The following is a 22,560-nucleotide window of genomic DNA, read 5'->3' as shown; positions in this document are numbered from 1 at the left end:
TGCGGTGTTTCCTTGACATGTTGAGGGTTGGAAAAAAACGTAGAATTGACACCAGTGCAATTTAATACAATACGAGATTCTGGCCATGCAAGAAACATTTACTAAATGTTTGAGGCATATTAAGTTTAACTTAAGATTTAAGTCTATAAGAGATCTAATTTTCTTAATTTAAGTACATAGTGTGTGGTGTCTGAGAAAAATATTATACAGCATTTTTATGGATAATTTGTAACCCATTCAAAAATGCCACCACAGACTGCACCTCAGCTTTACTTAATACTCCTGACACCTGACAAATCTATGAATCGACTAATCATTTCGGCTCTAGTGTCAACTTTTAATCATTTTGAGTCATTCTTTGAGAAAAAATGTCAAAGATCTGATTCCTGCTTCTTAAATATACATTTTCTGGATTCTTTCCTCCTATGACACTAAACTGAATATCTGTGGGTTATGTAAACAACAAGACATTTGAGGGTGTCACCTTGGGCTTTATGGTTGACACTTTTCACCGTGATGAAAATAATTGTTAGTTTCAGTCCTGCTTATTAAACTTGGAGCCTGTAGAGATTCTGTATCTTTAAATATTATGTAAGTAGATTATGGTGTCAGGAGATATCGTGCAGTGTTGTTATGGTTAATTTGTCACACAATCCATAAACGCCACCTCCAACTACACCTCAACTTGCTTTATACTGCTGACACAATAGAGTAGAAACTATCAAATGTATTTAATCAATTTAATGTGATGCAGGAAAATAAACCTGAAACGTGCTTTTATTCTGTTGCCTGCTACCACGTTCAAACAGCTTAGATATTGGTCCCACATTAAGAGAAAAATCTATAATCAAAATTCTTAAACCCTTTCCACACATCCTGTGCACACACAACCGTTCCAACTCAGGTGACTTTTAAACTGCAGGAATTATTTGTCTTGATTGTGGATTACGTCTGAAGTGAACCTTTTGGTATACAAAAATACACCCACAAATTTTCTGTGACAAATTCTTCCGAAAACCATGTTTGAATTGATCATTCAAAACTGTCCTCAGCTGCAGAAGTGGAGCTCAGATGAGTTCACTGGATGGTTTTAATGTAAACCTTTCCACAGAAGATTCAGAGTTGAGGCAGTAAAACTAATGCTCAAGGTCAGATTTTCTTTTTTTGTCAAATATAATCCACGTGTTTTGTTATGTTTTTTTTTTTCATAAAGGGTTAAAGGGCAGAAACGGGTAAAAATGAATATCAGTAGAAATGGCGAGTTGTAACATGGTCAGATTTCAAGGCCACTGGCTGATTAGTGAAAAAAAGTGTTGAGCAACAGTCGTGTGTGTGTGTCTGTCCGTCTGTGTGTGTGTGTGTGTGTGTGTGTCCGTGCATTGTATGTCTTTCTTTCTCTGCATGTGATAAGCATTTAATTTAAAACCTTTCACAGGCGTTCTGCTTTGATTACGTCCTGATCTGCTGGTCACACGTAAATTTACCTTTTAGTTTAATAAGTTGGTTGACAAATTTTACTGAAGCTTTTTTCAGAAATTATTTGTCAATCTCCAGATCCCACCGTTCACTTCCATATGGATTCTCATGTGCCAGTAACGCAGCTTTAGGTGACCTTTTTTTTTTTCCCTCCTCTGCAGAGGTTTAGCTCTGATGGCGTGTGCTTGTAGTGTTGTTCAATTTAATTTTCTGCTTCATAAAGACTGTGTGAAACCTCAATCAGAATTGTCTTGTTAAATTGCACTATTGTTCAGTCTTACTCTAGATTGTGAGTTTGTAAGGTTAATACATGGCTTTAGATTTCAGCCTGATTCACTCAGTGTGATCAAATGGCTACGGACAGGCTCAGCGTTTTGTAATGGTGGGCTCGCTTTGCCTACGCATGTCCCTCAACTGCAGCTCCAGATCCTCCCATGTTCCTAGTATGTAGCGAGCAAGCTGTTTGCTTTCTCAAAAGGTGACATGGAGGTTTCTCCCCCCTCAGAGGAGGGGGGGAGGGGTTGGAAGAATGGAGGAAGAGAATAGAGAGGGATCTTTTGATGCAAAGGCCTTGTATGTATCTTATCAGGTAGATAAGATAATGGGTCATAGTGTGTGTAGCCCTCCAGCGAAAGAATAGCGGCGAGAGTAGTGGCGTGTTCACAAGCTGTAGTGGGTGGGTGGGCCTGAACGGTTTCCCCTTCCCTTCCATGTGCGCCGATTCACAGAATGTGTAGCATGAACTCGCACCCCTCCCCCAGCCACCGCTTCCTGCTGGAATGTACCCCACCCTTTCCTGAATGGCCTGGATTCCCATTGGTCAGCTGTAGTAGACCGACAGGCAGAGTATCCAGCCAGCAGCCGGCAACTCTTTGGCTTCAGGGAACTCATATCAGAGCAGGAGCAGCCAATGATGGGGAGTGGAGATGGCAGGGAGGCGGGAGGTTGCTTGGTTGGTGGGTTGGTGGAGTGGGGGGGGCAGGGACGCACTCTTCTTGGCTAGAAAGTGGGGTTGAGCTCTTGGGGGTGTGGCCTTGTGTTCGACTGAGCATGGTCGGATGTCTTAGCTTAGCTTAGAACCCTCGCTCCCCCTCTCGCCCACATTTGATCACATCTATGAATTGAAATCCTGTGGTGTCCAGATTTGGGCAGGTGGCCAGCATGGTGTGGCTTTCTCTTGGACTCATTTTCTAATAAAACTTTTTTTTTTATATGTATGATCCCAACATGCTGGAATTTTTCAAATGTTTACCAGCATTAAAAAATACATGTCTAAGAAGTAGAAGCAGCCATGGCTTTATACGTTTTTCTGACATGAGAGGGTTCACATAGGTGCTGGAAATTCTTGAATACTGTAATGTAGTGTTTTCAAGGATTAAAAAGTGATTGGATTTCTGATGAAGTGCTTTCTGAAAAAAACAACCACGTTGAACCCTGGTAGTATTTCAAAAGTAGTTAATGTTTAGAAATGTTTAATAATTATTTAATGTAAAAGTGTCCCACGGTGGGGCAGGACTCTTACAGGTGCTGGAAATCCTTAAAACTTGAATCTATTGTGGCATTTTCAAGGCCTGATTAAAGAGCTTGAAATTGTGTCAGCATTACTTTCAGCAGTTGCTACCTGACTGAATAGTTTTCTTTAAAGACAAAAAATAAATCAGACATGAGTTCAGAAGGTTATATAGGATGACATGTCTACTTCTAGACAGGTGTTGCATTTTGAAGCTTTGTTGTTTTCATTAAATTATCACCCCTTGAAAAATAATTTTGGTTAATGGCACAAAAATGTCTGAATGTGATCAAGCAGTGAAATAATAATTTGAATATATGTATATCAATGCCATTTACCATAGGTTTAAGGTGCTGGAAAAGCTTGAAAATGCACCTTAAAAGTGCTTGAGTTTGACCTTGGACAAATTATAGAAACCCTGAAATGATTAATCTTTTTTTTGAAAATTCCCTGTGTATTGTTGGATGAATAGCGGGCTGCTTATGAGTTCACCATTTTATTTTTTTAGAAATGTTTGTGCAACAAATTCTACGGTACCTTTCGAAATAAAGACTTTTTAAAATGTTATAAAACCCACCCAGCACCTGGAGCTGCATGCGAGTGCCCTAAGGGAGAGTCATAATTTGAGGTAGACGGGCTTTTACAAGAAGGCAGCAAATTTATCCACGTAACTCAACATTGAACTCTGGGGTTCAGAATTAATGGAGTGTGTCCTTGCAGTGAGCTTGGGCTGGTTCCCATAGATAGCTTCTGCTCACTAAGAGGTTCTGGTCAAAGCCTCCAAAAGTCTGAGTAATCATGGCTTTTCTTTCTCTTTTCTTTCAGGTTTTGGATAGTATGCTCGCTCAGTATGGTACAGTAGACAGCTGTGAACAAGGTAAATACACACTTGTTTAAACTTGGGGTTGTGATATGCTCAAAATGTATATTTTGCTTCAACGCACACCTTTACTGCATGCAGAACTTGTGTGTTTTTTGTATTACGACTGTACAATTTTGTAAATAATAGAAAAACATTATTGCATCATAGCAGTCAGGGCACAACAATAAGGATTGACCTCTGGCGCAGAGCAAGTAAAATGCCATTTTGTGCCAGTAAATCTAGCAACTCTTAACTATTTTGATGATCCATTAATGGTTTAAGTATTTTTTTTTTTCTTGAAAAATTGTAGAAAATACTGTTTTCAGTCTTCCAAATGTCCAGATTTCCAGCTTTTCTTTATTGTCATATTAAACTGAATATCTGTGGATTTTTGAATGACAAAACAAGACATCACCTTGGATTTTGAGAAACTGGGACAAAAATAACTGTTTTTTGACATTTTATAGACATTGCACCCTAGATTAAACATGATATTTAACTGTAGTCTTTATTAGCGGCGGTCAAACAACAAATGAAACTATTTATATAGTGCCAAATAAAAATTAACTTACTGAAAATGGGTGTCTGAAAAACATTAATGTTGAACCCTGGCAGCAGTTAGAAGGTAAGGTAATTGTTATTGTTAAACCATGTAGAAGTAGCCCACAGTGGTACAGGGTTCATTTAGACTTTAGATTTTTTTTATTATTGTATTTTTTAAAATAAATGTAGTGTTTCAAGGTCTTGGATAAAGTGCTTTGATTTTGGATAAAGAGCTTGAAACGTTTTGAAATTGTTATTACATTACTTTCATACTAAATTGATACCTGACTAAATAGTTTGCTTTTAAATAAAGAAATAAAATAAGTTGGATATTGGCTCGGCCAGGTCGCCAAGTCTACTTGGACCGGATGCGTTTTGAAACATGAAACTTTGTTGTGTATTCCTTAATTTTCCCCCATCTGAGGAATCCTGTCATGAAAACAGTTTTGTCTGTTTATATCACAAGAACCTCTGATTTAATGTATTTAAGAAGTGAACTAAGAATTTTGAGTGTATATATCCATAAATATGTGATTACGCTCAACTGCGAAGTGCTGGGAAAGCTTGAAAATGCACCTTGAAAATTCTTAAAGTGCTTGAATTTGACTTTGAAAACTGTTTAGAAACGTGGTTCACTGTCACTGAACGTGAGTGAATTGACTGTGCTGTGTGCTCTCCCACAGTAAACACTGACACAGAGACTGCGGTAGTCAACGTTCGATATGCAACCAAGGACCAGGCCAGGCTGTGAGTACACACACACACACACACACACACACACACACACGCACAGACACACGCGCACACAGTATATTCACATCATTAACCTCCAGCTCATCTGTCGTGATGTCTTTGACGTGGATCTGCTGAAGTTTTTCACTTTACCCAGCATTCTCTGGTGCAAATCACGTCAACTTCCTCTGTCTAGTGTTCTTACACTGCACCTGATTTCCTCCTTCCAAAAGCCAGTCTAGTTTAATTTGACATACAATGATGATGGGGAGGAGGGGGAGTGTATGTGTGTGTTGGAGAGGGAGGGGGGTTAAATTAGCCATCTGGTGCCCCCTGGTGTACATGAATCATACTACATTGTTGCTCTCTGCACGAGTGGTTGTAGGAGTCTCGAGGCATAATTGCTTGTTCCCCACAAAAGTAAATCCTTGAGCCAGATGAAGGTGACATGTCTTAGGTATGAATGCTGTCTCGAGGCTGGAGTAAATATTTTGTAACTGATGAGAAGTGATGTTTGGTCACTGCCCTTGTGAGATCTTAACCTCTTTGTGTCCATTATTTGAGACATGAATTGTATCAATTTGGACTGAAGCATCTTGATTCTGTCTTAATGTCCTCACTGCTTGGTAGGGTTGGAGGAAATAAAAGATTCTTAGATGCATCGTCATTCTTTCTTGAAAGATTATGAATTGTTTCATGAACGTCAAACTTGAAACCCATCATGGTTGCATGTGACCATTTTGCACGATGGGCTGTGTGATTGTTTCTTATGGCTGAATCAATTGGATGGTGAAATGTAATGACGTAAACATGTACCTCCTGTGTAAGCGGACTGCTTCTTGAGTTTTGGTGAGGATGGCTGAACGTAAGCGACTGCAGACGGATACAGTCTGTCTGGCATCCCCTGACGTAAAAGCTTAAATTTTAATGCATCAATTAAATTTATAATGGCATCCTATCTAGAGTTGGAAAAATGAAGCGATTAAGTTAATCACCAAGTATTTTATAAATCGATTAATCAATTTGAGTAAACTGCAAAATTCTCTGATTCCAGCTTCTTATATGTGAGTATTTTCCGGGTTTTTTTGAGTCCTCTAGGACATTAAAGAGAATATCTTTGGTTCATGGCCAAAACAAGACAGGACTTTTGGTAAAAAATGTCTATCAGTGTTTCTGATTTTCTGACATTTTATAGATCAAACAACTAACCATTTGAAAAAATATCCACAGATTATTCAATAATGAAAATAATTGTTAGTTGCAGCCCTAATCGTAGCTCTCTGATTTAGAATTGAATCTAATCATGAGGTGCCAAGAGGTCCTCGCCCCTACTTCTTGGGTTCTCCCATTGATGAGGAGATGGGAGAGAAACCAAGCAAGAAGCTTTATCTTGATTGCCTCAACAGAAATTTGTTTGGCAGTTGATCCAATCAGAGCATTTCACGCCAAGTCTTTCTGTGCTGACATCTGACTGACATCTCTTTATGCTCTCCCAGGGCGATGGAGAAGCTGAATGGATCTATGATGGAGAACTATGCCTTGAAAGTTTCCTATATCCCAGATGAGACAGCTGCCCCAGAGGGTCCTTCAGCAGGGGGCAGGAGAGGCTTTAATGCCCGCGGACCCCCTCGTTCCAGCTCTCCAGGTCTGGGCGCCCGGCCCAAAGTGCAGTCAGACATCCCGCTGCGCATGCTGGTTCCCACACAGTTTGTAGGGGCAATTATTGGCAAGGAGGGCGCCACTATCCGCAACATCACCAAACAGACCCACTCAAAGTACGTACACAGAGGTCAGGAGTTAAGCTGAACATTGAGTTTTGTTTTGGGTTTTTTTTTAAATCCTCTTTCCTTCCACTAAGGTAAAGGTTGTCTCTGGTAAGAATAAAAGCACCACGGAGAGCTACAACAATGGTAAAAAAAAAAAAAAAAAGTGAAAAGTTGAACACTGGCAGGAATAACACATTTCCAGGTTCATAATGACATCTATAGAGACCTTTGCTTTTTTAATAATATAAAACTGAGAAATACAAAAGTCCTTGTGCCTTAACTGACAAACTAATTCCAATAATAAAATCCATTAAATCATGAAATGAATATATCTCCTGCTTCACTGACAGTTTGATCCTATAAACCGTAAAACCTTGGAGGAGAATTTGCAACATTTGAAATCGTGCTTTTGCCACCTTGACTGAAATATTTTTAATTGCATGTCATCAGATCTTCTGTAAATAGTCAACACTACTCTCTGAAAACTGCAGTTAAGTCATTTAATGAACAATTATTACCCCATACCAAACCTGATTTGCTAAAATCACTGAAAAGGCTGTTTTTGAAGCTTAAGACTCTCTCGGCCCTAAGCAGTTGTTTTGACATATTGTAGTCTAGATTCCAGCCGCACAGAGACTGCTCTTGTTAAAGTCTTGAATGAGACCCATTTTAACACAAATGGTGGAAACATTTCAGTGATAGTTGATTAAATCAGATCTCATTGCCGCATTTGACACGGCCGACCACAACGTATTTACAAGACAGGCTGGAAAACTGTGTGGGACTTCGTAGCATAAAGCTAAGATGGTTTGACTCCTATTTGCAGAAAAGGGACTATTTTCTGTCTATTTGTTAAACATCTACAGGCTCCCGCTAGCACAGATTATGGAAAACATCAATCTCTTACCATAATAATGCAGAGGACACAGATTTATGTAACAAAACCATCAGGTGATTATGTCGTGTATTCAACAAATCAATGATTTGATGCGCAAACATTTCTTCAATTAAACAAGAACAATTTCAAAGTCAGTACTTGGCTTCAGTTGCTAATGTCCAACACCACAAATCAAGCAAGAAATCTTGGTGTAGCCATGGACTGAGATGTAAAATTAAATATCCACAAGAGTTATCTGCCCAACAGGGCAGGATTTTCACAAAGGCCATGACAGCCATGGGCTTGCCTCCATTTGGCCTTAGGCCTGTCAAAAAATTATATACCACACAGCTCCAGATGATTTTGCAATTTCCTCATCTTCCTCTTTCCTGTTAATATGGCTTTTAGTGTCATTTGAGATCTCATTGGGCATCTGATTGAGTGAAACTCTGTGCACATGCTAGGTGGCGGGTTAGGTTTCAAGCCTGATATGAACCGCTGAAAAATCACCGGGCTGATTTTAAGTGTGAGAGGAGCAGACGGCGAGAAAGTGCTCGTGTGCATGAGCACAAAGGCAGCATGTGTTGGTGTGATTATAAACTTTGATCGTGAAGCCTAATGGTACTCTACAAATCTGTGGTTTACACTGCAGACTGGAGTCATCTCAAATGTCTGTATTTTCATTATGATGGTGTGCATGCGCCCTCTCTCTATAGAAGCCCATTCCTGCCAATGTGATGAAAAAAAGATGTTATTATCATGAGAAACTTTATTGAACTAATTACTAAGGTTAACTAATTACTGGTTACTAAGCCAGAGACTAATTCATTATTTCTTTAGCATTTACAAATTAGGAAAAATTGAATAAAGCTAAAATCCTTGAGTCAAATTCATTATTTACATGCCCTTCGTACCCTTGACAGCACCAAAGGCCTAGTGTCCTCGCCCCTAAAATGATGAAATTCAGGCGTGCTGCCTACGATCACCTTGAGAATATATTAAGAATTAAAGAACTTCGGTCTCACCGGGATGTAGAAGAACTTTGATAAACAGCTGCGGCTGATTCAGAACGCCGCTGCTCAGAAAGACGAGGAAAGTAACTCGCGTAAAGCCAGTGCAGACAACTGAGAACTGGCCTGATGTGATCCAAAATACTGACTTAAAAATTCTGCTGTTGGTTAATCAAGCACTGAATGGTTTTGGGGCAAAATACATTTCTGACCGGCTAGGTTATGAATCATCCAGACCTCTCAGGGACACGTCTGCTTACCGTCCAAAGTGTCAAAACTAAACATGGAGAAGCAGTATTCCCTTTCTATGCACCACATATCTGGATTGAACTCCCAGAAAACCTGAGGTCTGCTCAAACTCTCAGAAGTCTTAAGCCCTGATTAAAAGACCGTATGCCACTGCATTTTAAGTCGAATTTGGAGCTATTTATTCATATCTTGCACCACAGCTGCAGTGTAATTTGATTCTACTTTTAAATGTGTCTTCCTCTATATAAGCTTACTTTAATCTTATTCTATATGTTTTTTTTATCTTATTATGATCTTATTATTTTAACTCCAAGTCCTATTTGTGTCTTTGTGTTCTCTCTTCCTCCATTACTTGTATTAATGCTTCTGTCTTCTGTGAGACACTCTGAATTGCCTTGACGTTGAAAGGTGTCATATAAATAAATCTGCCTTGCCTCACCTTTACTCCAGGATCGACATCCATAGGAAAGAAAATGCAGGTGCAGCAGAGAAGCCCATCACAATTCACTCCACCCCCGACGGTTGTACGAACGCTTGTTCAGCCATCATGGAGATCATGCAGAAGGAAGCAATCGACACGAAGTTGTGAGTTTGTGCCCAAAACAAAATGAGACAGAATATTTCCCTTAGTTCATCTTGGTTCTGATAATTTTATGTGTCGCCTATAAACTTGCGAAAGACCAGAAGCGGTCGTTTTGTTAAACACACCCTTGACCTAATGAGATTACCAGAAATGGTCTTTAAAATTCCTAAGCTCTTTCTTAAAATGTTATCTTTTAATCTTTTGTTACTATCCAGACAAAATGAGTATTGCTGGATTAGAAACTTTATTGGCCAAGAAAATCGGCTTTTACAGCCTGTACATGCAGTATGAAAGGAGCATAAAATGTTCACAACATGCAGGCAAACAATAACTAAACATTCAGTGTTTATATGAAATATATGATATTTAACTAACGATATCTGTCTTATGCAGTACTGAGGAGATCCCACTGAAGATACTTGCACACAACAACTTTGTAGGAAGATTAATTGGGAAGGAAGGACGCAACCTGAAGAAAATCGAGCAGGATACGGGGACCAAGATTACAATTTCAGCGTAAGACTGTTGGAGTTCACTGATGGTTCTTACTTTTGTTTTTTTTTTACATCCACCGTTTGGAACTTTCATTAATGGTCTGCATAGACTGCACTTTGAATGCATATTTAATATTTTAGGGTCAGAATTTATACTCTGAGATGGTTGTTCTCATGTCTTTTCTTTCTCCTTGTCCAGTCTCCAGGACTTGACTGTGTACAACCCAGAGCGGACCATCACAGTGTCGGGGACCCTGGACGCGTGCAAAAAAGCAGAAGAGGAGGTGATGAAGAAGATCAGGGAATCGTATGAGAGTGACATGGCTGCTATGAATGTAAGCATTTTTTAGCACTTGTTTTGTCTATCAAATATTGAATGATTTGTTATACTTTGATATAATAACCATAATGTTTGATATACAGAACAATCTAACAAATTAATGGCGAGTTCCATTCCCCCAAATGGATCTCCTTATAATTCACAGAAAATGTGTACTGGAAGGACAAAAACGAATAAAGAAAGAAACTAAATATTAAATAAAAGATTAAAAAAGGTTACGTGTGTGGAGAGGGTTATAATTGGGGCTGAACAATTGGTCTGAATTTTATCAAAATCACAACATTGCCAAAAAAAATTCACACCATTACCTTAATATTTTCCACTGAAACTGAAAAATAAAAATTACCATTCCCACTAGAATCGTGACTCACTTCACAATCACAAAGAATTTTTAGCACTTTTTCAACAAGGAAAAATCCTTTGAATGGAAAGTGTAAATAAATTCTCCTCTGAACTTCAACAGTAACATAGATGGGCTGCTACAGTAGATGACTACTGTGACTAAATTTACATTAAAAACATGAAGCCACGTTACTAAAAAACAGTATTTAGGAAGTGAATCAGCTAAGGGTGCTGACATACACAACAGTGATCTGGAAATGCAGCTGCCATAGCAATACTTTCATATCCTGAATCTTTGTCTCATAAATACACACTGTACAAGTCCAGTCAGTTGGCAGCTCACTGCTAGATTCCACTAAATCCTACTCGGGTTCTTATAAAAAATTTCAGAATCAATGGTTTTCTAGCAAAATGATATTGATAACAGGGCTTCTCTTTTATGCCTTAAGTCTGAAGGAAAGATTTGTATTTTTCTGAAAAAGTCAGATATTTGAATCACTAAAAAGAAACGTCTGTTCAGACCATTTAAACTGTAAACTAAAAAGTGTCAGTGACCACAGTTTCTTTTCAATTGAGAGCTCACAGCTTTGACCACCGGGGACTGCACCTGAGAGAGAGAGAGAGAGAGAGGGAGAGAGAGAGAGAGAGAAGCTTTTTACAGTATGCATGCTGTTTACAAAGTGGGTATGAATGTGTTGGGATGTTCTACAGAAAATGCATTCAAGAATATGGAAGGACAGGGTGACTTCCTGTCTGCAGTCCTCCCTTGTGTGTTCAACAAGTTTGATATTGCATATTAGTATGATGTAGCTACAAGTACATTGAGACTGTACATACAGTATATTAAGGTGTCTGCAGGCTCTTAAAGTTTAAAATCACATACTCTGAACTTAAGGCCTTAAAATGGGATTTTGATAGGTCTTAAAAATTGATTGAATTAAGTTAGCATTAGTTTTAGAAACTTGCATTTTTCAGTCTTGCTTTTAAATGTGTTTTTTTGGGAGAAATTTGTCTTGATTATGCTTAAAAACTACAAAAGAAACAATGCTCCAAATGTAAACTGTGCAGGCTGGTGAGAGCACCCAGCTAGTGTTTGAGATGTGGTGCTTGGCTAACATGGCATCTCATCTCACCCAAAACATAGCTACTTTTGGCTGAAGCCTGTTGAAAAGAAATAATTTGAAGCCTGCTGCACCTTGTGAATGAAAATGCTCAAATGAGGAACTTGCATGGGAAGTGAGAAGCAAAAGGCCACAAGCAATTGCCAGCCATCAGCTAATTTTCTGTATTGACATCGGGAGCAGAACTCACTTTGCATTAACAACGCTAACTACTGCAATTCATTTGGATCTACTCCAGCATTAAAAGTGGAGGCGCTCTGCACTGTACACTGTAGTTAAACATCAGTTTGACATGAAACTGGTATTAAAGTTTTGAATTCAACTTGAACCCTGCAGAAACCCTGCTGTATGTATTCAGAAGCTTATCCAGCCATGATGCACAGATGCAGTCATGTGCATCACTGTGTAGCCTTGAGGGGGGAATGCTTTGGACTGACTTAGAAAATGGCAGACTTTATAATTTGCATGTGTTCTTTTCACTACCTGAGCTGAGGTGACTTTCAGTAAATATAATGAATTAGAGGTGTTAATGAGCAAGGCATATGTCTTGTGATTTGTATTGTGTTAATAGATGTTCTCATTTTTCTCTCCAGCTCCAGTCCAACTTGATTCCAGGCTTGAATCTCAACGCTTTGGGCTTGTTCCCACCAGGCATGGGTCCCTCCATGTCCAGTGTCCCACCTCCTGGAGCGCACGGTGGATGCTCGTCATTTGGAGTAAGTGTCGGGGCTCCTCGTCACATAGTGGTCTGCTCCATACCCTACCAGTAAAAATCCAGGACTGGCTGTGTTTTTCACTGTAAAAATCCATATAGAGTCATGGTTCGGTCAGTAACCTGGACATGCGGCCATTTGGAGGTACTGATATGTAAACAGACTGGATTACATGTTGAATATAGGACTTGATTAGCAGGAAAGGGCATGATATTTAATAGGTGGTGAAGATACATGCAAGCAGGCTGCGTTGACTCTCTTGGAATGACCCAAATGCCGAGCCGATCCATGACTATGGCTAAATTTTAGTACCGCCCCCACCGCACTAAAGCAAACCAAATCAGGAAATAAAGATTCAGATAGCGGTGTCTTTATTTGCAGTTTATATTGAACATAATGTTATTAAACATCGACAGTACTGTTGATCGGTCAGTAACTTAGCCAGTGTGGTTTGCAGCATCAGCCTTAGTTCCACCAAAACACCAGCACCTACTGGAGAAACCAGACCTGGAATTACACAATCTACAGATTATTCCACCTCTTGTCAAAGATTTCGAATAACCTGTGCTTACCACAAGGTGGCAACAATAACGTGAACTCGGTGATGCTGATCTGATGCAGATATAAAGCTGGTATTTCTCTGCTCCACTGATCATAAAATTTTACATATTTCCCCAACAACAGAAACGGAATATGGTATCAGATCCTTATTCTTATATCTGTATCAGTGAAAGCTTTATGGAGTTTATATCATTTTTAATTTGTATACTCGGTATATTTGCATTTCCATTTATCACTGAATTTTTTTCTACCTGTACTTCTTAACCTTATCGGTACATAGACTCACGTTCTTGCTGATACCTGATGCCGCATTTAGGAAGAAAATAAAACTGGGCAACAATTGTGAGTACGGCTGTGTTGTTTACATTCAGTACTTCCAATATGGCTGACTTCCGGATTGATGACGTGCCGTGAAAACACTATTATTCATCTCTTGGGTCAGGCTAGAGAAAACTACAATTTATTGAGGTATCAGTAGTAATTTATTATACAGCACAGGGTTGCACAACAAAAGCAGACATTTGGTCTTTAGCGATTCAGTTTCATGTTTCTTTCTTCCTTTAGTGCAGTCCTTATGGGGGTGAGGGGCCATTTTGGGCTTCTATGCTGTCGGCGAGCAGCCAGCCCCTTGCTGTAAGTCACCCGTCCCAAAGTGCTTTGCACGGCTTGTGGCTGCTCGTTGCGGGATAAGGGCGGGGGGGACAGGGTTTGCTACATCAAAGTTCTTCTCCAGCTGTCCCATGATCTTTGACCTTTTTAGAGTGCAGCAGTTAACCTGGTTGATGGAGAGACAGAAGTTCTGGAGGGAATCAGTAGCTTGGCTGATAGTCGTGTTTTACGTCAGCTTCACCAGATGTTTTACAGCGTCATCTGTGCCAAATATGCAGCATTTGTAGTTTTTAAGGAAGTTTTTTTTTTTTTTTTTTGTGAGCGGCAAGTAGAACATCCTCTGTACTGAAAACTCCTTCTCCAGATTTGGAGGCTGCCAAAGCAAGTTGTTTGTGTGCCCTCAGCTGAAGAGTGGCTGGACTATCGGGCCTGATCCAGATTCAACAGGGCTACTTGTTCCTCTTAGATGATGCAACCACATCAAGAAGACAAATGCAAACTCTTAAAACAAGCAACAAGGTATCTGCAAATACAGGCATCTCTCGTGAGGCACGCCCTCATCATTGAGTCGAGTCAACCAAATCAAATGCCACCAAATCATCCGATGTTATTTCACGGTGCTTTTCATCCAGAGCTGGACCAGGCATTCTAAACAAGCAGCCCACTGGTGGCCTCAGAGCGCCATCTAGTGGGCCACAGAGGCTGTGGTGCTGTCAAATGCTTAGGTTCATAAATTTCCAAAAATATGTTTTAATCTAATAATTTTTTATACTTAAATGCTCAAGAATTAATACAAATAAAAAAAACAAATCAAAATGCAGAATTTCAATGACCAGTTATTTTTGAAAATCACCACACCAATCACAACTCAAGCGATAAACATGTTTTGCCACTGTTAGCTAGCCGACTTTCCCTTGGATGCAGCAACAAACTGAATCAGTTTTTGAAATGAAGAAGTGAAATGGGGGACAACCTTGTGGCAGTAAAAAGCTCCAAAGCGTGTGGTGAGGAACTATCCATCATCCATCCATCCATCCGTCTGTAATTGCAGGCGCAGTTGACAGTTATGACCAAGAGCAAGCACTGGGGTAACGGTGGCGAGGAAAAAGTGGCAGAAACCTTAAGTGGAACTCGACTTGAAGTGTGTGTGATGGCAAAAATATGAACTGCATATCCAGATACTTTCCACCTGATTGTTTTTCAGATGGAACTACTAAACTGATGCATGTGGCAAGTTCAGATTGTTGCTTTTGATAACAGAATTAGCAGACAGATATGACGGGACTGAGGACAGAAGTGTCCCTTCTGACCAACTGGTGTTTGGGAGGTTACAAGCTCCAGTGTGTAACGTAAAGAGCTGAACAGCTTTTTGCTAGATCCACTGTCTGCATTTGCGGGTCGATGTCTGGACTTGAGCAAGTAGTCTGTAGTTTACTGTCTGTGTGATGCCTAACGTGCTTCTACCCAGCAGGGACACCCGGAGTCGGAAACGGTTCACCTGTTCATCCCAGCACTTGCAGTGGGAGCCATCATCGGAAAACAGGGTCAACACATCAAACAGCTGTCACACTTTGCCGGAGCCTCAATCAAGGTGAGTGACAGACAGGAGGTGAAGTTCTGAATCTCAATGATAACGTGTCGATGCCGCCTGTCTACCTGTTGTCACTTGACTGATAGGAACTGGAAGCATAAGTGAAGGTTGTTGGGTTTTTTTTTAATGCTGGCTGTCTGCCCTCCTTCAGATTGCCCCTGCAGAAGGAATGGATGCCAAACAGAGGATGGTCATCATCATTGGACCGCCAGAGGCTCAGTTTAAGGTGTTTTATCTCCTCACAGCCTTAAACACACAAAACACTGTTGGTAGACATAAAAGTATGGAGCCATGTAGTTAAATTTTATGGTAGTAGCTCTTGAATTCATTTTAAAGTCAGGATTTTCTCGTTTCCTTTACAGATTTTACTAGTATGTAAGTGGCTCTTTACAACCAGTACAGAAATGTTTTTGCTTGTTTTTTTTTTCCTGGGAAGTTCAGCAATGGTAATCTGTATGTCCACCTGTCCGGCTGCAGGCTCAGTGTCGCCTGTTTAGCAAGCTGAAGGAAGAGAATTTCTTTGGACCCAAGGAAGAGGTGAAGCTGGAGGCTCACATCAAGGTTCCCTCCTTCGCTGCTGGACGAGTCATCGGGAAGGGCGGAAAAACGGTAAACAAGGACACCAGATTCATCCATCATGGTGCAAGCTGAACAAACCCAGGCCAGAATACTGCAACTGCGACTAACCCTAAATTTGCTCCAACAAATGAAAAACAAAACTTTTGCTCTTTTTTCCTCTTTATTTTGTTCTCTTTATTGTGTTTGCAGGTAAATGAGCTGCAGAACCTGACCTGTGCAGAAGTGGTGGTGCCCCGGGACCAGACGCCTGACGAGAATGACCAGGTTATAGTCAAGATCAGCGGACACTTCTTTGCATGCCAGGTGGGTTTTTATAAAGAAAACAGGGGTGTCCCAGTACCTCAGAACAGTGGTAATGCTGCAGACTGGAGTTGGTGAGAGAGAGACATCATCTCCCTCTTCATCTTCTTGCAGTTCACATGCAGTATTGCGTGTTCAATTTAAACTTGAAAGCTGTAATTTCTGAGTTCCCAGTTGGAAATTTCAACAGAATGTTGTTACTCCAATATGCTGTCTGCTGTAGTGCAAAATGTTCTCAAACTGTTGTTATATAACGGTAGATTCAAGTAATCCTGACCATTCAAACAATACGAAGACATGAATATCATGCACTACTTAGTGTGACATCAATATATCGACTATAGACTCCAGCATCCCTGGTAGGAGCAGGGTCATGGTCTCAGCTAAATGCTGGCGTTGCTGCAGTAAGTTGCTCCTGATTCGTCCTGCATTGAACTCCTGGTGGTGACAAATGCCCTTGCAGAGATCCCCCAGGTTGATGTTCCCTCTATGTCCAATATGGTTTATACTAGGGGGACAAAATAGATGAGGAGACTGTGAGGAAAATGAGATGTCTAACATCGGGTTGTCTTGCAGTTAGATGGAAAATAATTTTTGATTGGAAGATCAGAACGTCATCCTGTTTTAGCTTGATTGTTTGGGGAGAAGAGGTTATAGATTTAATAGGGATGGAAAGAGCTGCCACCACATTAAGGCACCTTGATCAGCATCTAGAGGGACTATGGGACACAGTAAGGCCATATTTGAACTCTTACCAGGCTTTATAAGAGTGTAAAATAGGATGAGCAACAACATTAAGGTATTTAGGGATTTTTGTCCCAAAAAACTATTTATTATATAAATTTATTTTTTTGTTAGCTTTTTTTGTTAGCTTGGTTTTGCACACACCATTGTGAATATATGTTATGTATGTGTTAGATGTCCAGTCTATAAAATAAAAGGAAAAAAATGACTATAAAGCATAACTTTTAAAAAATGGAAGAAAAGATGGTGAACTAGTTTTTGGGACTTGTCAAAGTTGTAAACTGCTAATTAGTTCATCATAATTCTAGCTCTTGTGAAGTGTAATCTTGCACAAGAGTGGTAGTCCATTAACTCCTGTGTGGTGCAAAGTAAAATTGTTTTTGTCAAAGTTTGGATTGAAATATTGGCTTCAGTTCCCTGTAATTTTCATAATAAATCCATAAATATGCCCATTTCAGACCCAATATTCGGAAAATGTACAAAAATGTTGGATTAAAAATTAATTTCCAGTAGTTGCAGATGCTTACTAATATGTACATACGACCCTAAATGACAGTCAGAGGGCTGATGAGGGTTTATTCTGTGGCTTTAAGGCCACTTTATATAATTACTTAACATTTTCTCATGCCTTCCAGCTGGCCCAGAGGAAGATTCAGGAGATCCTGGCCCAGGTGAGGAGGCAGCAGCAGCCTAAGCCCACATCTGGAGCCCAACCTCCACTGCCCCGCAGGAAGTAAAGCTCCAGTGGGACCTGGAGGAATGGTGACCGAATCTGCCAGAAGACTCGACAGATGGACAGATGCAGCAGAGTCCAGGGGGAGACGAAGAGGACGTAGACAAGGGGTCGTAATGCTCATCTCAGGGGTCAGAGGTTATCAGAACCCAACCAAACATCCACCCCTACTCGTCTCACTTGATGAACTTTCAAGTATGGCTAATAAGAGACCCTACGCCTCCGAAAGCTCCACCCACCTCACCTCTCTGCGTCTCTGTGAGAATGTACTTCTGAGGGCTCCCAACGAACGTCACCTGCCCTCACATGTACACACCCTTCGACTGCTCTCCTCCTCCCCACCACGGGTGTGTTAAATTTTTTTTTTTTTTTTTGTCCTCTTTTTACACTAGAAACACAAAGAAGAAATAAGGATCCCCCTCCTATCACCTCCTCGGTGTGGTACTTCAAACCTGACAAGATGTTTTGGTTGACTACAGATTTCGTTGTTTTTTTTTTTTTTTTTTTTTAGTGTTTAATTGGTTGATGAAGCTTTCTCATGAGTTTTCTGTGGAAAGGAAAAGGCATTGCTATTGAGGTCCCGGTCGGACCGACAGAGGTTTATTTTGGGGGAGGGTTGGCTCAGATTGGGTGGGCCATGTTTAGGGGAAAGATTCTTGTTTCAGGACAGGACCCCTTGTAAGGGTGGATTATATTGGGGCGTCCTGCCCTTGTAATGATAGTGGCATTTTATAAATTTGGATGCATTTTATAGATAGACCTATATACATAGATGAATATATATTTAGAGGTGAGGGCAGCGCCATGACTGACACTTAGGGAAATGGTGCCGAAACTGCTGCTGCCCAGGAAAACCAATTTAATATGCATTTTACTTAACTACCTCAGGATCTAGTACCTCAGAAGAGAAAAGAAAATAATTATATATATATGAAAAAATGTTCCTTTCTTTTTTATTTTGCTTTTGTGGTATTTTGTATACTTTATAAAGCTGATAGTCTTTGAACATTTTTATTTTTTTAAGAAAATTTAAAATTTTGGTCAGCTGCCAACTGACCTTGCCTTCAACTCTTGGTGCTTTAGGTGGCATTGTTCATGTGTATGTGTGACTTAAAGATGACCCTGTACATAAAGTCTATTTGTACATAGCAGCCCCGGAGCAAGAGTTGGCGCCCCCTCAGCTGGCGGCTGACAGGAGTATCGAGAGAAAATCGCCTCAGTTTTTCCCCTGAGGGTCCACCATCTTCTGAAAGAGGAAAAAAAAGTACAAAACAACTAAGACATGCAAATAATGCCAACCGTACATAATTGCAGCAATGCCATTTAGTTTTGGGATTGACATTGTTATTGGTAATGGTACTTTAATTTGTCAAAAAAAAAATTTCCTTTTTTGCCTTCCTACGAGGGCTGTGGTCAGGGCGGTGCAGCGCAGACTGTAACGGTCCTCTCTGAGCGTCTGTTTTCTTTAGTCTGTTCTGTTCCTCGACCATCTGCCACCTTCTTTAACGACGGTGTCTCAGCAAGGTCCAAGTCCGACTAGGTTTATTTTCATAGAGCAAGCTTTGTCAGTTCAGAAGTGGCCCTTGTAGCCAGGCCATCAAGTCAATGTTAACGTCGTTCACTGCATGGTGAGGGTAGGGGGAGTCACACTGATAGATGCTTTTTTTTTTTTTTTTTTTTTGCGCTTTAGGAAAATGATTTAAGCAAATTCTCTGTGACCCACAAATGTAACTTAATGTTTCGATTTGTTGCTCATACAGGGAAAATGAGCCAGAAAAGGCAACACAGAATACTGAATGAACCCCGACTGGGGGTAAAGAGAAGAGGAAAGGAATCCAAAACTTAAGGGACAGTTCACCTCAAAATCAAAAATGCATATTTTTCCTCTTACCTGTAGTGTTATTTATCCATCTAGACAGTTTGGTGTGAGCTGCAGAGTTTTTGAGATATTGGCCATAGAGGTGTCTGCCTTCTTTCCAGTATAATGGAACTAGATGGCACTTGGCTTGTGGTGCTCAAAAAACACATTTGGAAAAACTCAACAGCAACAGCTCTTTCCAGAATTCATGACCCGGTTATTCAAGATAATCCACAGACCTTGTTGTGAGCAGTTAATGTAAGATCTACTTTCTGCAGTAGAATATGAAGGAAATGCTTTGTTTCTGCAGTAGAATCAGAAGGAACTGATTTGTTTCTGCAGTAGAATCAGAAGGAACTGCTTTGTTTCTGCAGTAGAATCTGAAGGAACTGATTTGTTTCTGCAGTACAACCTACCAGAACTACTTTCTTTCCAGTAGAACAATGTAGTTCTTACAGCAGGCTGCTCATAAGGTCTGGGCAATATCCTGTTTTTGGACAGAGACATAGCTGTTTAAGTTTTTATTTACTTTTTTGTATTCTGAGCTCCACAAGCTGAGGGCCATTTAGTCCATTATCAGAGGCCAATATCTCCAAAACTCTGCACCTCACACCAAAACAATCTTAATGGATAAATGGCACTACAGGCCAGAGGAAAATGTGTATTTTTAATTTTGGGGTGGATTATCCCGTTAAAACTATGATTTATTTCATTTGTCGCTTCATGCCGAATGTAAATATGTTGATTGTGGTAAAAATGCTCGAGTGTATCCATGCTTCCACAGTAGAACGCCGTCTACCTCAGCTGAGGGGGTGGGGGGTTGTTGTGGCACTAGGCGCCCCACCCTGCCCCCACTGAGCGCCAGCGCGCACTGATACCTCAGTCCCCCAGAACACTTCTTTCTACGTGGGCGCGCCATCCTAACACCGCGCTTTAACTGAGGGGGGCACAAGTGATACTTAAAATGATCCCCAACACCTCCCGTTCCCCCGCCTCCTTCCTGCCAAACCACCCTCCCTGCCCCCCGCCCCTTTCCCCTCCTCTTCCTCCTCCGCAGTTTGTTTTGATCTACCTCTTTAGACACGTATTTGAAGTAGAGGCATTCTTCTATTTGTTAGGATTTAGCCCCACCCCCTTCTTTGCCTCCCCATGCTTCCCCAGATATGAATGAAAACTTAAAAATCATGTACTATTTAGAATTGAGAGAATAATCGAAAGTGATCAAAAAATATTTTCTTTTGCCAGTGTTTATATATACTCTTTTTGGCTTAATTGAAATTCTCAAATGATGGTTCTTTCTTTCTGCTTTCTAATTTTTGGTGGTGTGGCTTACATGTATTTGAACTTTTGCTTGGGTTTTTTGTGAAAAAGGTCAAATCACGTGTTTGATTTTGCATTCAATAGTTAAATGAGAAAATACCTTTTTTTTTTTTTTTTTTTTTTTTTTTAAGGGCCTGCCTTTTTTCGTTTCTGATTTGTAAGACTTCAAAATAGATACAAGTCCTGTCTTTTTTCCCTTTGTCTTTCACAGATGCTACACTCACTCGCTGATTTGGTAGTAATTTTCTTCTGTTAGCATTTCTTGGCTGTGTAACGTGGAACATCCTCTTGGTATGAGACAGAAATGAGGGACTGGGTCTCTGAGTTTTTTTTTTTTTTTTCTTTTTTTTGGAAAAGTGATCCAACTTCAGCATGATATTCCCTCCTCCCCCTCTCTGCAACCATGCTTGTGCCCCTTCACCTCCCCTTCACACACAGCTCCACTTGTCAAATGCCTCTGAATAAAAAAAAATAATTAAACTGTGCCGTGTTTGTCCTTTTTTAAAATGTTCTTTTGTCTTGCTGTATTTGGGCATATTGGTGTTTCTGTTGCATATGCGTATGGGCAACCAACTCTAGTTGGTCTCAACAAAATGCTGTTTTAAAAGGTTAATTGTTTCAAGCTGAAAGTGGACATGACTTTGCATCTCTAAATCTGTACATTTTGTAGGCAAATACTTGAACTGCTAAGGTGACTGGCAAGCTTTATATTAATGAGTTTGGTCAAAGGTTCTTGTAGTTGACAAAAGTAAGGTGGGGTTAACAGAAATAAAAACCAAAGTGTTTGAAGCAGTCTTCTGAAATTCTAAAATCGTGCCCCTGCCAAATACCCCAGTATTATACTAATAAAACTTCCTATATAAAAACCAATAAAACTAAACTAAAATTGAACATTTTAGACAAACATTGATGCTAAACCAACTCTGGAGCTTGAAACTAAACTGATCTGAAAACAAAAATTATTAAAAATGCAAAACTGCATGCAACAGTACATAAGGCTCACTTTATCATCAGGGGAGATTAGATTCTTAGATGTTGAGTATTTGTTCACAGTTGAGAAGCTATGGTGTGATTTTTTTTTTTTCTGGTCCAATGAGTAAAAGAGGGGGATGGAAAACCTCTTGTATCATGTTTGTTTATGGTCAAGTGGTAACATCCCATTAACTGAGTTTGAGAGACACTACAGTGCTCTCGTTCTTGTTTTGGATTGGCTTGTTATGGATTCAAAGTATGTTTCCCAGTCAACAGCTATTAGGAGCATCATGATTAAATTTAATAGTGAAACTGTGACACCCGTCACAGCTATGTCCAAAAATACATACTAATTGTATATGATATACCACAATACTACTCTTCATAGTCTTTTGCTGTTGGTGTAGAAGAAATCAGCACACTTATATACCATACAATTATAATGTGGCTTTAAAATGACACTGCCAGTTAAACTTCACAAAGAGACAGCAAAATGTTTTTCCACATTTTATTCTTAGTTTTCTGAGCTGTTCCTGATGCTGTGACCACCATCCAGAATAAGTATTTTTTATTTTTTTTTAAACTTTGAGAAGCTCCTCCATTTCCATTGCATTACATTGTAGGAGAATAATGTGTATCAATGGTACAATCAAAAATCAGGAATTTTCTCCATGT

At 40.0% G+C, this 22,560-nt stretch overlaps 1 protein-coding gene across 3 annotated transcripts in view; it reads left to right on the top strand.

Annotated features, from left to right (window-relative positions):
• Positions 1 to 21,393, top strand: part of igf2bp3 (insulin-like growth factor 2 mRNA binding protein 3) — a 33,656-nt gene extending 12,263 nt beyond the window's left edge. The window contains exons 4-16 of one of the 3 annotated variants that reach the window (XM_084738337.1): positions 3,812 to 3,863; positions 5,075 to 5,138; positions 6,620 to 6,898; positions 9,476 to 9,610; positions 10,002 to 10,124; positions 10,302 to 10,437; positions 12,499 to 12,621; positions 13,744 to 13,812; positions 15,260 to 15,379; positions 15,531 to 15,605; positions 15,857 to 15,988; positions 16,148 to 16,261; positions 17,638 to 21,393. In XM_084738337.1, coding sequence (XP_084594463.1) covers positions 3,812 to 3,863; positions 5,075 to 5,138; positions 6,620 to 6,898; positions 9,476 to 9,610; positions 10,002 to 10,124; positions 10,302 to 10,437; positions 12,499 to 12,621; positions 13,744 to 13,812; positions 15,260 to 15,379; positions 15,531 to 15,605; positions 15,857 to 15,988; positions 16,148 to 16,261; positions 17,638 to 17,739 — 1,524 coding nt within the window. In that variant the 3' untranslated portion in view covers positions 17,740 to 21,393. Of the gene's footprint in view, positions 1 to 3,811; positions 3,864 to 5,074; positions 5,139 to 6,619; positions 6,899 to 9,475; positions 9,611 to 10,001; positions 10,125 to 10,301; positions 10,438 to 12,498; positions 12,622 to 13,743; positions 13,813 to 15,256; positions 15,380 to 15,530; positions 15,606 to 15,856; positions 15,989 to 16,147; positions 16,262 to 17,637 lie in introns of all 3 variants that reach the window. The other 2 variants (XM_084738339.1, XM_084738338.1) reach the window with 2 other exon arrangements.
• Positions 21,394 to 22,560: the final 1,167 nt, after the last annotated feature.

The sequence above is a fragment of the Lutjanus erythropterus genome, chromosome 16 (genome assembly GCF_056507025.1).
Source record: "Lutjanus erythropterus isolate fLutEry1 chromosome 16, fLutEry1.hap2, whole genome shotgun sequence".
Classification (NCBI taxonomy): domain Eukaryota; kingdom Metazoa; phylum Chordata; class Actinopteri; order Lutjaniformes; family Lutjanidae; genus Lutjanus; species Lutjanus erythropterus.
Note: the sequence above shows the minus strand (reverse complement) of the source record. Positions and strands in the feature narration are given on the sequence as shown.